At 39.6% G+C, this 15,189-nt stretch overlaps 4 protein-coding genes across 4 annotated transcripts; all 4 read right to left on the bottom strand.

The window, feature by feature from the left end:
* Positions 1-749: 749 nt before the first annotated feature.
* On the bottom strand, positions 750-3,269 carry LOC122990996 (protocadherin alpha-3-like). Its single transcript, XM_044364588.1, has one exon. It carries the CDS (start codon positions 3,120-3,122, stop codon positions 750-752), a length of 2,373 nt encoding a protein of 790 aa, XP_044220523.1. The 5' UTR covers positions 3,123-3,269.
* A 1,482-nt stretch (positions 3,270-4,751) lies between these two features.
* LOC122990995 (protocadherin alpha-8-like) lies at positions 4,752-7,124 on the bottom strand. The gene has a single exon (XM_044364587.1). It carries the CDS (start codon positions 7,122-7,124, stop codon positions 4,752-4,754), a length of 2,373 nt encoding a protein of 790 aa, XP_044220522.1.
* Positions 7,125-8,790: 1,666 nt separating this feature from the next.
* Positions 8,791-11,163, bottom strand: LOC122990994 (protocadherin alpha-3-like). Its single transcript, XM_044364586.1, has one exon. It carries the CDS (start codon positions 11,161-11,163, stop codon positions 8,791-8,793), a length of 2,373 nt encoding a protein of 790 aa, XP_044220521.1.
* Positions 11,164-12,340: 1,177 nt separating this feature from the next.
* Positions 12,341-14,854, bottom strand: LOC122990992 (protocadherin alpha-8-like). The gene has a single exon (XM_044364584.1). The coding sequence runs from the start codon at positions 14,714-14,716 to the stop codon at positions 12,341-12,343; it is 2,376 nt and encodes a 791-aa protein (XP_044220519.1). The 5' UTR covers positions 14,717-14,854.
* Positions 14,855-15,189: the final 335 nt, after the last annotated feature.

Below are 15,189 nucleotides of genomic sequence, written 5' to 3'. Positions count from 1 at the left end.
CTTCGTGGTTTTCATCTCGTGTTGCCTATGGCTCAGTGTGATTTAGGTATAATAAAGGCGTGCTGATAGAGCAAACACGTGTAAAATCAATCAGCTCTTGTTTGCTTCAAGAATGAGTATCCTCATCTAATTAGGCAGGATAAAATGAAGATGTACAGTTAGTTTCATATTAGTTTCTAAATATTCAATAAGTATAAAAAATGAGAAGTAGGTAGACAGTATGAAAATAAAGATTGTAAGCGTTTTAGTCTGTTTCGCTGTTTATATAAAGCAGTCCAGGTTAACCTTTTATTTAATTAAAGAAAATATGTCCTTAAAGGACATGGCATCAAACTTGTCAAAGGAAACTGGAGAGTAACCAAGGGACCCAATAACATAATTTGTAAACACACACCAAGGGCCCAGGAAAGCATACAGTGTGGTAAAAAAACAAACATACAATAGTCATCAGACATGCAGCAGCTTAAACTGAAATATGAATTTATGTTCTTCATTAGCTTCTTTTCTTGCTTAACAATGATCACGATGTTTTTGCATTCAATTTGAAGAGGGGAAGCTTTTCAGATACGTCCATTATAAATGTATCAGCTAATAATATTAAAAGTGAAGATTATGTAGGTGTTGTTTGATGAATATGGAAGTTGTAACTGATATATTGATTATGAACATGTAGGCTTCCCCAAAACATGGTTGCTATAAGTGTCCAATACCTGGACATGGAGGTAATTATTTGGGGGAAAAACACTTGTTTAAAACTGCCTTACCTCTTCAGATGCCCTCCTCCTGTCAGGGAGCACCAAAGTATTTGCATGGCTGCCTGGGACTATAGTAGATCCTATACTCATCCTCGGTCCAACTAACATGTACCGCTTGTCTCCAGATCTGTACTGGATACTGTGACACAGTGTCCCATCATAATTTGTGTCTTGCAGATATTTAGAAGTATAGTCTGTACTTTTGGAGCATTGCATTGCAATCAGCACGATGATACTGATGAGAAAAAGTGTTGAAACTGAGCCCAAAGTTATCATCAGATAAAAAGTCACATCATTCCCTTCATCATCCTTAGTTGCACTTTTAACATCAGAAGCTGCAAAAGCTTCTTTGGGCTCTACAAGCTTGACAATCACAGTAGCTGTTGCTGAGAGAGAAACGTTCCCATTGTCTTTCACCAGTATGACCAGTTTATGCTCAGCCTCGTCTGTCTCTGTGAATGAGCGAAGTGTTCTGATCTGTCCTGTATAGCGGTCCAAGCCAAAGAGACTGTGGTCAGTAACTTGCTGCAGTGAAAAGAGTAACCAGCCGTTATATCCTATATCAGCGTCATAGGCTCTGACTTTAGTCACCAAGTGTCCTGCGTTCACATTGCGAGGAATCTCCTCCACACCTTCAGCAGAACCGTTAGAGCTGACTGGATACAGGATGACTGGAGCGTTGTCGTTCTGATCCAGAATGAACACGTTCACTGTGACGTTGCTGCTTAGTGACGGAGTTCCAGAATCTGTGGCGACAACTTGGAACTGGAACGTTTTCAGAGTTTCAAAGTCGAAACTTTTTAGCGCCAAAATATCTCCATTTTCAGTATTTATGTTTAGAAATGAAGTCAATTTATTTTCTTCGCCTCCACCTCTGAAAATATGATATGAAATACGTGCATTCTCGTTCTCATCACGATCAAAAGCTTTAACTGAAAATACAGAGATACCTGGCTCATTAGCTTCAGTGACATAGAAAGTATAGGGACTTTGTGAAAACTCTGGACTGTTGTCATTCACATCTGACACCACAACGCTTATTGTCTTTTCAGATGATAATGAAGGTTGACCAGCGTCTTTTGCCATTATTGTTAGGTCAAAGTGAGACTGTTTTTCTCTGTCCAGAGGCGACTTTGTTACTAAAGAATACATTTTGTCCTGTAAGGATGGTGATAAAGCAAAAGGAACATCCTCACTTATGGAGCAAATAACTTTTCCATTGAGACCAGAGTCCAAATCATTTACACTGATAAGGGCAACTGTAGTTCCAGGTCTGGAATCTTCAGATATTGAGCTGGAAAATGAGGTAACCTCAATCTCAGGTGCATTGTCATTCACGTCAACTATCTTTATAATGACGCTTTTTTCTGTAGTTAGAGGAGCAAAACCTTTATCTGATGCTTCAATTTCAATTTCATATTTGTCTTTCTCCTCATAGTCTATTAAACCTTTCACCATTATCTCACCTGTTGATTTGTTTATATCAAATATGTTTAGTAATTTTTGATTCATGCTGTTACTAAACGAGTAAACTACATCTGCGTTTGTACCGTCATCTAAATCCGTTGCATTCACTTGTATGACTGTTGTGCCTACTGGGGCATTTTCATCAAGCATCACAGAATAAACATCTTTAGTGAAAACAGGCGCGTTATCATTAATATCCAAGACATTGACTAGAATATTCATTTCGCCAGATTTAGGAGGTTTCCCCCCATCCAGCGCGGTCAGTACTAATGAGTGGCTTCCTGCAGTTTCCCTGTCTAAAGGTTTTTGAACAACCAATATAGGTATTTTACCATCTTCTCCTTTATCCTTAACTTCCAAACGAAAGTAATCGTTGTGACTAAGTTTATATTGCTGCACGGAGAAATGTCCACTATCTCGATCCCGCGAGGCTTTTAGCTGAAATCGTGCTCCGGGCAACACGGACTCTGAAATCTCCAGCGTTTTGTCTTTCTCTGGGAAACTGGGAGAATGATCATTGATATCCAGCACCTCCACTCCAACATAGTGCACCTCCAGTGGGTCTTCGAGTACGGTTTTTAGGTTTATTAAACACGTACTGCTCTGTGCGCACACATCTTCCCTGTCAATCTTTCGGCTCACATACAGGATGCCATCGTTCTGATTCACATGGAAAAGTGGATCCGCGGTACTAGAAACAATCCGATACTTCCTTTCTTTCAATGAGCCTTTATCTAACCCTAGATCTCTCGCTACATTTCCAACCACAGTTCCTTCGTTAACCTCCTCGGAGATTGAATATTTAATTTGCGCCGAGGCTCCACTCCATAAAAGCACAGCAACCACGCAGCCGACCAAACATCCTCCTGCCCTTCGTTTCTCGTGTCTTCTTTGTTCCATGGTTAAATCCGAAAAAATCCGTAATCCATCACAAGAACAATATCTACGTTGTAAAAGCCGAATCCAGCACTTTTTTCCATGTAAATATTCACTCTCTTCCAAGAGAAATCAGTGGTGGCAAACAGGGTTTTCACAAAGGCGACAATAAGCTCAGAAACGATCGTGCTAATGTCGAAGTGAACGTTGTCAAAAGGAGGAACTGAAGTGCAATGACGACAAGCTCGTGTACTGCTGACTTTTTACCTTTCACTGACACCATGCGATATAACGTCGCACTGCAGAAAATTCAAAGGGTTTATAGCACATCAAATAAATAGTAAAAATTCCTTAGTTACCGCGAATCTCTGACCAAACATAATCAAGTAATTGGAAGGTGGACTCCCGTTGAGAGAAAAAAAGCTAACTCAAACTTCCCTCCAAATGAAGTGAGACATAAAAGCCTCTCCAAGGTTCTCAGTATTCAGTATAACACTTGTGAATATTGTGTATTTAATATCATTAAATTGTTTGCATTAAATCATTGAGATCATGTCATTTTGTGATTTGATGTGAATTGTCTTTTATGAACAGATTGGAACGTGAAACCAAACACTTTCAGCACCATGGACAGTGATTACCGCTGACTACAGTTAAGTCTAGCTACATTTTCTGAAAGTGTTAACATGCTATATCAAATGTATCGTCCAATAATACACGATAAACTCCAGCGTACTTTCTTTTTAAAATGCTGCCACGTTGAACACATTTCTACGAGAGACTTAGCAATATGTGTTGTCAGTGACTGAGTATGGGTGTGGTGTGGTGATACTGCTGATGCAAAACGCTCTTGTATCTGAAATCAGTCATCATAATCGTCATGTAATTACGTGCAAACAACAACTGAAGAATAACCACATGGTAATTACTCCCGCAAATTTTAAATGTCCCAAAAGTGTGCAAAAACTACTGTATGAAAACAAATGCAATAAATTGATGGAAGAACGAACTTTGTAACATAAAGACCTATAAGAAGCACCGAAGTTGCTTGGTCTACAAGAAGTGCAAAATGGAAAACAGTGCGCAAAGTAAAACCCGTATTGAAGAGAGATCGGGACAGCCATACCATGCAAAACCACACCAAGGCCCCATGAAACCACAGGATTCGGTATAGTAAACAAACAAATCAAGCGGGGTTTTTTTGTGTTTTTTTTTAAAATAAAACCAACCCCACTGCTACTAATTTACCTGACGTGCAACTAATCTGGAATATGGAAACGGATATATATTCACTGACAAGAGTTACTGTCAGTACAGGAGCACAATGTTTTGCTTATCTCAACCAAGTATCTTTATTATATGCCAGAACTTAACAATGCCTTGACAATTTGTGTAGGAGAAGATTTTAAGACGTGGGCTAACAATTTGTAACGTTGGAAGTGAAATTTTGCACGTTATTTGTTTAATATGCTAATGTAAACGTATCGGCCAATAACATTCAAAGTGAACAGTTTTGCAGGTATTGTTTGTCGAATATTAAAGTTTTGACTGATATATTGATTATGAACATGTAGGTTTCCCCAAAACATATTTTGTGTAAGTGCCCAGTACTTGAATATGGATGTAATTCTATGAGGAAAAAAAAAAGCTTTTTTAAAACTGCCTTACCTCTGCAGATGCTCTCCTCCTGTCAGGGAGCACCAGTGTATTCGCATGGCTGCCTGGGACTATAGTAGATCCTATACTCATTCTGGGGCCAACTAACATGTAGCGTTTGTCTCCAGATCTGTACTGGATGCTGTGACACAGTGTCCCATCATAATTTGTCTCTTGTAGATATTTAGAAGTATAGTCTGTGGATTTAGAGCATTGCATTGCAATCAGCACGATGATACTGATGAGAAAAAGTACAGAAACTGAGCCCAAAGTTATCATCAGGTAAAGTGTAACATTGTCTTCCTCGTCAACCTTAGTTGAACTTTTAACATCAGAAGCTGCAAAAGCTTCTTTGGGCTCCACAAGTTTGACAATCACAGTAGCTGTTGCTGAGAGAGAAACGTTCCCATTGTCTTTCACCAGTATGACCAGTTTATGCTCAGCCTCGTCTGTCTCTGTGAATGAGCGAAGTGTTCTGATCTGTCCTGTATAGCGGTCCAAGCCAAAGAGACTGTGGTCAGTAACTTGCTGCAGTGAAAAGAGTAACCAGCCGTTATATCCTATATCAGCGTCATAGGCTCTGACTTTAGTCACCAAGTGTCCTGCGTTCACATTGCGGGGAATCTCCTCCATACCTTCAGCCGAACCGTTAGAGCTGACTGGATACAGGATGACTGGAGCGTTGTCGTTCTGATCCAGAATGAACACGTTCACTGTGACGTTGCTGCTTAGTGACGGAGTTCCAGAATCTGTGGCAACAACTTGGAACTGGAACGTTTTCAGAGTTTCAAAGTCGAAACTTTTTAGCGCTGAAATATCTCCGTTTTCAGTATTTATGTTGAGAAATGAAGTTAATTTATTATCTGTACTTGCATCTCTGAAAATACGATATGAAATACGTGCATTCTCGTTCTCATCATGATCAAAAGCTTTAACTGAAAATACAGAGGCACCTGGCTCATTAGCTTCAGTGATATAGAAAGTATAGGGGCTCAGTGAAAACTCTGGACTGTTGTCATTCACATCTGACACCACAACGCTTATCGTTTTTTCAGATGATAATGACGGTTGACCAGCGTCTTTTGCCATTATTGTTAGGTCATATAAATGCTGTTTCTCTCTGTCCAGAGGCGACTTTGTTACTAAAGAATACATTTTGTCTTGTAAGGTTGGTGATAAAGCAAAAGGAACATCCTCACCTATAGAGCAAATAACTTTTCCATTGAGACCAGAGTCCAAATCATTTACACTGATAAGGGCAACTGTAGTTCCAGGTCTGGAATCTTCAGGGATGGAGCTGGAAAATGAGGTAACCTCAATCTCAGGTGCATTGTCATTCACGTCAACTATCTTTATAATGACGCTTTTCTCTGTAGCCAAAGGAGCAAGACCTTTATCTGATGCTTGAATTTCAATTTCATATTTGTCTTTCTCCTCATAATTTATTAAACCTTTCACAATGATCTCACCTGTTGATTGATTGATATCAAATCGTCTTAATAACCTTTGATTCAAACTCTTGCTGAATGAATAAACTACATCTCCGTTCGGACCGTTATCTAAATCAGTTGCATTCACTTGTATGACTGTTGTGCCTATTGGAGCATTTTCGTCGAGCATAACAGAATAAACATCTTTAGTGAAAACAGGAGCGTTATCATTAATATCTAAAACATTAATTACAATATTCATTTCGCCCGATTTCGGAGGTTTCCCTCCGTCCAGTGCGGTCAGCACTAATGAGTGACTTCCCGCTGCCTCCCTGTCCAAAGATTTTTGAACAACCAGTATAGGTATTTTACCATCTTCTCCTTTATCCTTGACTTCCAAACGGAAATTATCGTTGTGGCTAAGTTTATACTGTTGCACGGAAAAATGTCCACTGTCTGGATCACGCGAGGCTTTTAGCTGAATACGTACTCCGGGTAATACGGACTCTGAAATCTCTAGCGTTGTCTCTTTCTCTGGGAAACTGGGAGAATGATCATTGATATCCAGCACCTCCACTCCAACATAGTGGACCTCCAGTGGATTTTCTAGCACGGTTTTTAGATTTATTAAACACATGCTGCTCTGCGCGCACACCTCCTCCCTGTCAATCTTTCGGCTCACATACAAGATACCATCGTTCTGATTCACATGGAAAAGTGGATCCGCAGTACTAGAAACAACACGGTACTTCCTGTCTTTCAATGTACTTTTATCTAATCCCAAGTCTTTTGCTATATTTCCAACCACAGTTCCTTCGTTAATCTCCTCGGAGATTGAATATCGTATTTGCGCCGAGGCTCCACTCCATAAAAGCAAAGCAACCACGCAGCCGAGCAAACATCCTCCTGCCCTTCGTCGCTCGTGTCTTCTTTGTTCCATGGTTAAACCAGAAAACATCAATAACCCATCGCAAGAACAATAACTGCGTTGCAAAAACAGAATCCAAAACGCCGGTATATGTAAATATTCACTTTCTTCCTACATGCAGAAATCGTGTCAACTAGGGTATCTGCAAAGGCAACAATAGGCTCAGAAACGACTGTGCTAATATCGAAGTGAAGATATTGTCAAGAGGTGGAACCAAAATGCAGTGACGACAAGCTCGTGTACTGCTGACTTTTTACATTACACTGACACCATGCGACCTCCTATCCTATTGCAGGCAATTAAAAATTATTTATAGCACATTATGAAGGGTAAATTGTTATTCAGCTTCCGCGAATTTCTGACCAAACGTGGTTGAGTAATGGTAAAGAGATGAGCAGGTGGACTCCATAAACAAGCGACCACAAAATTTACTTTGATTAAAGTCAGAAAACAAAACCTCTTAAAATATTGTGAGGGTTCCTTATAGTAATATTGTGTATTTTATATTATTAAGCTGTATGAATTAAGTCACTGAGACTAAGTGGTTTTGTGATTTGCTGTGTTAGATTTAATGAACACATTGGAATATGAGACCAAGCGCTTCAAGTACCATGGACAGCAACAACACTAACTGCAGATAGTTTAGCTACATTTGAGGACAGAATTATAATGCTATTGTATTATACAATTATACACTATAAACTTCAGCATAATTTATTTTCTTCAATGCTGACACATACCAGTTTTTACAGGATAGTTATGTGTTTAAGGCTGAATATGGTGTGAATATAGCGATACTGCTGATACAACACGTTACTGTATCTGAAATCAGTCAACTCTTGTCTGATGGAAGTTTGACTCTCCTCATATTACTTAAAAGAAACAATAATAGAATAGTAAGTACACGGAAATTGCACTACAAATGTGAATGCCCCACAAGTGTAAAAAATGATGAGAAACTGTGAAAACAGTATGAAAGAAAAGTGAATGGAAAAATTGACTTTTTAATATAAATAACTACAAGCATTAACCACATGTTTAACTTATGTTTGACCTAGCCCAGGTTAACTTCTCTTTCTATAAAAGAAAAAGTATCGTTAAAACAACATAGTAATGGAAAATGAAAGAGCAGTTAAGGGATCCAATGCCAGATGTTGCAAAACTATACCAAGGACCAATGAAAGCATACAGTTCAGTATGACTGTAGTAAACAAACAAATAAACAAACCTAGCAGTCAAGAAACACATCACCATTTACACAACTCTTAATTAACCCTATGTGCTACTAATTTCACTCATGTAATCTGAATTTACATTCACTGGCCAGGCTTACTGACTCTCCAGAACCACAGTGTTTGCCTTACCTCAACCATGTATCTTAATTATATACCAAAACTTAACAATGCCTCAACAGTTTACTTTTCACATACGTGTAGTGTATGAAAACAACTCAAAACCATGACAGTGATAACTTTTAATGTTGGAAGTGAAATTTTGCAGATGCTCTTTGTTCAATATGTTCAATATAAACATATCTGCTCATGTTAAAAGTGACCAGGTGTGCAAGTATTGCTTGTTGAATATGAAAGTTTTGACTGATATATCTATTATAAACATGCAGGTTTCCCCTTAACATATTTGCTATAAGTGGATGTAATTCTGTGGAAAAAACACTTGTTTAAATATGCCTTACCTCTCCAGATGCTCTCCTCCTGTCAGGAAGCACCAGAGTATTTGCATGGTTTCCCGGGACTATAGTAGATCCTATACTCATTCTGGGTCCAACTAACATGTACCGTTTGTCTCCGGATCTGTACTGGATGCTGTGACACAGTGTCCCATCATAATTTGTGTCTTGTAGATATTTGGAAGTATAGTCTGTGGTTTTGGAGCACTGCATTGCAATCAACACAACAATGCTGATTAGAAAAAGTACAGACACTGAGCCCAAAGTTATCATCAGGTAAAAAGTCACGTCACCCCCCTCATCATCTTTTTCTGCACTTTTAACATCAGAAGCTGCAAATGCCTCTTTAGGCTCCACAAGTTTGACAATCACAGTAGCTGTTGCTGAGAGAGAAACGTTCCCATTGTCTTTTACCAGTATGACCAGTTTATGCTCAGCCTCGTCTGTCTCTGTGAATGAGCGAAGTGTTCTGATCTGTCCTGTATAGCGGTCCAAACCAAAGAGACTGTGGTCAGTAACTTGCTGCAGTGAAAAGAGTAACCAGCCGTTATATCCTATATCAGCGTCATAGGCTCTGACTTTAGTCACCAAGTGTCCTGCGTTCACATTGCGAGGAATCTCCTCCACACCTTCAGCAGAACCGTTAGAGCTGACTGGATACAGGATGACTGGAGCGTTGTCGTTCTGATCCAGAATGAACACGTTCACTGTGACGTTGCTGCTTAGTGACGGAGTTCCAGAATCTGTGGCGACAACGTGGAACTGGAACGTTTTCAGAGTTTCAAAGTCAAAACTTCTTAGCGCCAAAATATCTCCATTTTCAGTATTTATGTTTAGAAATGAAGTCAATTGATTTTCTTCGCTTCCATCTCTTAAAATACGATATGAAATTACTGCATTGTCATTTTCATCACGATCAAAAGCTTTAACTGAAAATACAGAGGTACCTGGCTCATTAGCCTCGGTGACATAGAAAGTATAGGGACTCTGTGAAAACTCTGGACTGTTGTCGTTCACATCTGACACCACAACACTTATTGTCTTTTCAGATGACAATGGCGGTTGACCAGCGTCTTTTGCCATTATTGTTAGGTCATATAAATGCTGTTTCTCTCTGTCCAGAGGCGATTTGGTTACTAATGAATACATTTTGTCCTGTAAGGATGGCGATAAGGCAAAAGAAGCATCCTCACCTATAGAGCAAATAACTTTTCCATTGAGACCAGAGTCCAAGTCATTGACACTGATAAGGGCAACTGTAGTTCCAGGTCTGGAATCTTCAGGGATGGAGCTGGAAAATGAGGTAACCTCAATCTCAGGTGCATTGTCATTAACGTCAATTATTTTGATAATGACGCTTTTTTCTGTCGTAAGAGGAGCTAGACCTTTATCTGATGCCTGAATTTCTATTTCAAACTTGTCTTTTTCCTCATAGTCTATTAGATTTTTCACAGTTATCTCACCTGTTAATGGACTGATATCAAATAGGTTCATTATATTTTGATTCATACTCTTGCTGAATGAATAAACTACATCTCCGTTTGGTCCGTCATCTAAATCAGTTGCATTCACTTGTGTAATGGTTGTGCCTACTGGAGCATTTTCATCGAGCATCACAGAATAAACATCTTTAGTGAAAACAGGAGCGTTATCATTAATATCTAAAACATTAATTACAATATTCATTTCGCCCGATTTCGGAGGTTTCCCTCCGTCCAGTGCGGTCAGTACTAATGAGTGGCTTCCTGCAGTTTCCCTGTCTAAAGGTTTTTGAACAACCAATATAGGTATTTTACCATCTTCTCCTTTATCCTTAACTTCCAATCGAAAGTGATCGTTGTGGCTAAGTTTATATTGCTGCACCGAAAAAAGTCCACTGTCTCGATCCCGAGAGGCTTTTAGCTGAAATCGTGCTCCGGACAACACGGACTCTGAAATCTCCAGCATAATCTCTTTCTCTGGGAAACTGGGAGAGTGATCATTTATATCCAGCACCTCCACTCCAACATAATGGACTTCCAGTGGATTTTCCAGCACGGTTTTTAGATTTATTAAACACGTACTGCTCTGCGCGCACACCTCTTCCCTGTCAATCTTTCGGCTCACATACAGGATGCCATCGTTCTGATTCACATGAAAAAGAGGGTCTGCATTACTAGAAACAATCCGATACTTCCTGTCTCTCAAAGTATTTTTATCTAATCCTAGGTTCTTTGCCACATTTCCAACCACAGTTCCTTCGTTAACCTCCTCGGAGATTGAATATCGTATTTGCGCCTTGACTCCACTCCATAAAAGCAAAGCAACCACGCAGCCGACCAAACATCCTCCTGCCCTTCGTTTCTCGTGTCTTCTTTGTTCCATGGTTAAACCAGAAAACATCAGTAATCCATCACAAGAACAATAACAGCGTTGTAAGGACAGAATCCAACACTTCCCAATATACAAATATTGATTTACTTCCTATTACGCAAAGGTTATGGCAAACGGGCCATTTTCACAGAATAAGCACACAAACGATCCTGCCAGTGTCAGAGTGGGAATACTGTCAAGAGGTGGAACCAAAAAGCAATGACGACATGATGTCGTGTAATGCGGACCTTTTAGATTACACTGACACCATGCGACTCAAATTCTCATTGCAGAAAATGTGAAGGATATATAGCACATTAGGTCAATGGCAGTTTGGTTTTTAGTCATAGCGAAGTTAGTCGAGTGTAGAAGGACTTCACCAGGTTACTCCTTCTCTGTAAACAAGCGACCACAAACCGTCTTTCAGAAATAGAAAAGAAAATATGTTTTAAAGATTCTATATCCCACGAGCAATTGTTGTTTTACCATGTTATTATTATTGTATAAATTAAGATAATGTCATAACGATATTGTTTGCTTTGATGTGTATTACACAAACGAAGCCAACACTTGAGCACCAAGGACAGCGATCGCCACGTGTTGCACTTCAGTATATCACATCGTCTATGGCAGTATTACATCTTTTCAGGTCTTTTTAATAGGGCTGTGTCGACTTGATCAGATTTTTCACACTGCCATGGTGTTCTTGTAATTCTATGGGATGGTATAGCCTAATATTTTTTCATATGTCGTTCATGGTTAAGTGGAGTGAGTGTTGACGCAGCACACGGAAAAAAGTGAAATTATATTTGCTCTTACGCAATTTTAAATTACAGAGCTAGTATAAACATTTAAACATAACCACACAATAGAGCAGCAAAATAAAAGAGCCACAAGCATTGTTAATGTCATGGCCCAAGAGAATGTCAAACAATTTTGTCTTGTACAGATGGTGATAAAGCAAAATGGTTTTTAAGAATTTAAGAAATTAAGTGCTGTTTAACTATTCAAGTCAACTTTAATTATCATCTGTTGCTCTGATAAATATGAGCCATAAAAATAACATCGGGTCATAAGTGCCAGGGAAGCCAGCAGATTTGATGCCATGCTATGCAAAACATTCCCCAGGGAACTATAGTTGATATCTTTAGTAAACAAATAATATAGTAAGTCACCTCACAGTTTGCACTTAAATATGTCTTACCTCCACAGATGTTCTCCTCTTGTCAGGAAGCACCAGAGTATTCGCATGGCTGCCCGGGACTATAGTAGATCCTATACTCATTCTTGGTCCAACTAACATGTAGCGTTTGTCTCCAGATCTGTACTGGATGCTGTGACACAGTGTACCATCATAATTTGTGTCTTGTAGATATTTAGAAGTATAGTCTGTGGTTTTAGAGCATTGCATTGCAATCAGCACGATGATACTGATAAGAAAAAGTGTTGAAACTGAGCCCAAAGTTATCATCAGATAAAAAGTCACATTACTCTCCTCATCATTCTTAGTTGCACTTTTAACATCAGAAGCTGCAAAAGCCTCTTTGGGCTCCACAAGTTTGACAATCACAGTAGCTGTTGCTGAGAGTGAAACGTTCCCATTGTCTTTCACCAGTATGACCAGTTTAGGCTCAGCCTCGTCTGTCTCTGTGAATGAGCGAAGTGTTCTGATCTGTCCTGTATAGCGGTCCAAACCAAAGAGACTGTGGTCAGTAACTTGCTGCAGTGAAAAGAGTAACCAGCCGTTATATCCTATATCAGCGTCATAGGCTCTGACTTTAGTCACCAAGTGTCCTGCGTTCACATTGCGAGGAATCTCCTCCACACCTTCAGCAGAACCGTTAGAGCTGACTGGATACAGGATGACTGGAGCGTTGTCGTTCTGATCCAGAATGAACACGTTCACTGTGACGTTGCTGCTTAGTGACGGAGTTCCAGAATCTGTGGCAACAACTTGGAACTGGAATGTTTTCAGAGTTTCAAAGTCGAAGCTTTTTAGCGCCGAAATATCTCCATTTTCAGTATTTATGTTGAGAAATGAAGTCAATTTATTATCTCCACTTGCATCTCTCAAAATATGATATGAAATGAGAGCATTATCACTTTCATCACGATCGTTGGCCTTTACTGAAAATACTGAGGCTCCGGGGCTGTTATTCTCCTTAATATAAAATGTATAGGGGCTTGATGAAAACTCCGGACTGTTGTCGTTTACATCTGACACGACGACGCTTATAGTCTTTTCAGTTGAGAACGATGGGTCGCCCGTGTCCTTTGCAATTATTGTGACATCATATTGAGAAATACTTTCCCTGTCCAACTGCGACTTGGTAACAACAGCGTACATGTTCTCTTGTAATGATGGAGATAACGTAAAAGGGACATCTTGGCTGATTGCGCAAATGACTTTACCATTGATGCCAGAGTCTAAATCACTGACACTGATCAGGGCCACTGTAGTCCCTATCTTTGAATCCTCCCGAATAGAGCTCGAAAATGATGTCACTTCTATCTGAGGAGCATTATCATTTACATCAATAACAGTTATCATAACACTTCTATCAGTTGTTAGAGGAACTGGTCCCTTATCAGATGCTTTTATGTCAATTTCATAACTCTTACTTTTCTCGAAATCAATCTGACCAGTTACATGAATTTCACCAGTGTTTGGATCGATACTGAAGAGATCCATTAATTTTGAATCAACTTCGTTACCGAATGAATATATTACTTCGCCGTTTGCACCCTGATCCAAGTCTGTCGCATTCACCTGAATCACTACAGTGCCAACGGGTACGTTTTCTTTAAGTGTGGCAGAATAAAACTCTTTAGTGAAGACGGGCGAGTTGTCATTGATATCGAGTACATCCACAATTATTTCTATAGCTCCAGACTTCGCCGGTTTCCCTCCATCAACAGCTGTTAGGCGAAGTTTATGTTTCCCAGCTGTTTCTCTATCCAGCTGTTTCAGCAGAACTAAAAATGGTACTTTACGGTCCTCGCCTCTATCCTTTACTTCTATTCTAAAATATTCGTTATGGCTGAGTGTGTATTGCTGAATGGAGAACTGGCCTACATCAGGGTCACGCGCCGCCTGCAGTTGAAATTTCGTTCCTGGTAAGGCCGATTCAGAAATCTCAAGCTTTTTTTCTTTTTCTGAAAAAGCAGGCGAGTGATCGTTGATATCGAGTATTTCCACTGCCACGTAGTGAATCTCCAGCGGGTTTTCTAGCACCGTTTTCAAATTGATCAAACATGGGCTGCTCCTCTCGCATGCCTCCTCCCTGTCTATTCTTCTTTTCACATACAAGATACCGTCATTTTGATTCACCTGAAACAGGGGTTCAGTTGAGCCTGTTACGATGCGATACCCTCTGTCTTTGAGCGCACTCTTATCTAGTCCCAAATCCTTAGCTATATTTCCAACAACGGTCCCATCTTGAATTTCCTCTGATATCGAATATCTGATTTGTGCGGATGCTCCGCTCCATAAAACATCCAAAACAAGCATAAAGGCAAACCAACGCTGTCGCTCCCTCCACGCTTTCAATTCTCTTTGTTTCATGACTTGCTGATGAAAATGAATAGTCCATCAAATGCGCTGTATTATTAACGAGACTTAATGCGTCATGGTCCTGAACGATCCTCAATGTCTGCTTTTACAAAAACTGATGATAATAAAACAAACTCGTTGCTGCCAATCCCGATACAGCTCCCTATGCCATTTGAGAAAGATTCAAGGCATCGGTTCAGATAAAGCCCGTGACGTAAAATCCTGCTCAATGCATTGGAATACTGAACTACACTGACACCAAGCGTTATAATTGTTATTTACACATATTAGAGAAATTTTACCAGATCAAAAACCACCTTAAAATGTAAAGAGGTAATACATTCCCACATTAATAAAAAAAACTTGAAACTGATCGGCTTTGACCATTTGACTACAGTGAACGACCTAAGCAGATGTTGCAGCCTTTGTCTTTGTGCTTACATTTCAGACAAACTGAGACAATAAAGCCACTGGAATACATTACT

Source organism: Thunnus albacares, chromosome 10 (assembly GCF_914725855.1).
Source record: "Thunnus albacares chromosome 10, fThuAlb1.1, whole genome shotgun sequence".
Taxonomy (NCBI): Eukaryota; Metazoa; Chordata; class Actinopteri; order Scombriformes; family Scombridae; genus Thunnus; species Thunnus albacares.
This window is presented reverse-complemented; position numbering and strand designations above follow the sequence as displayed.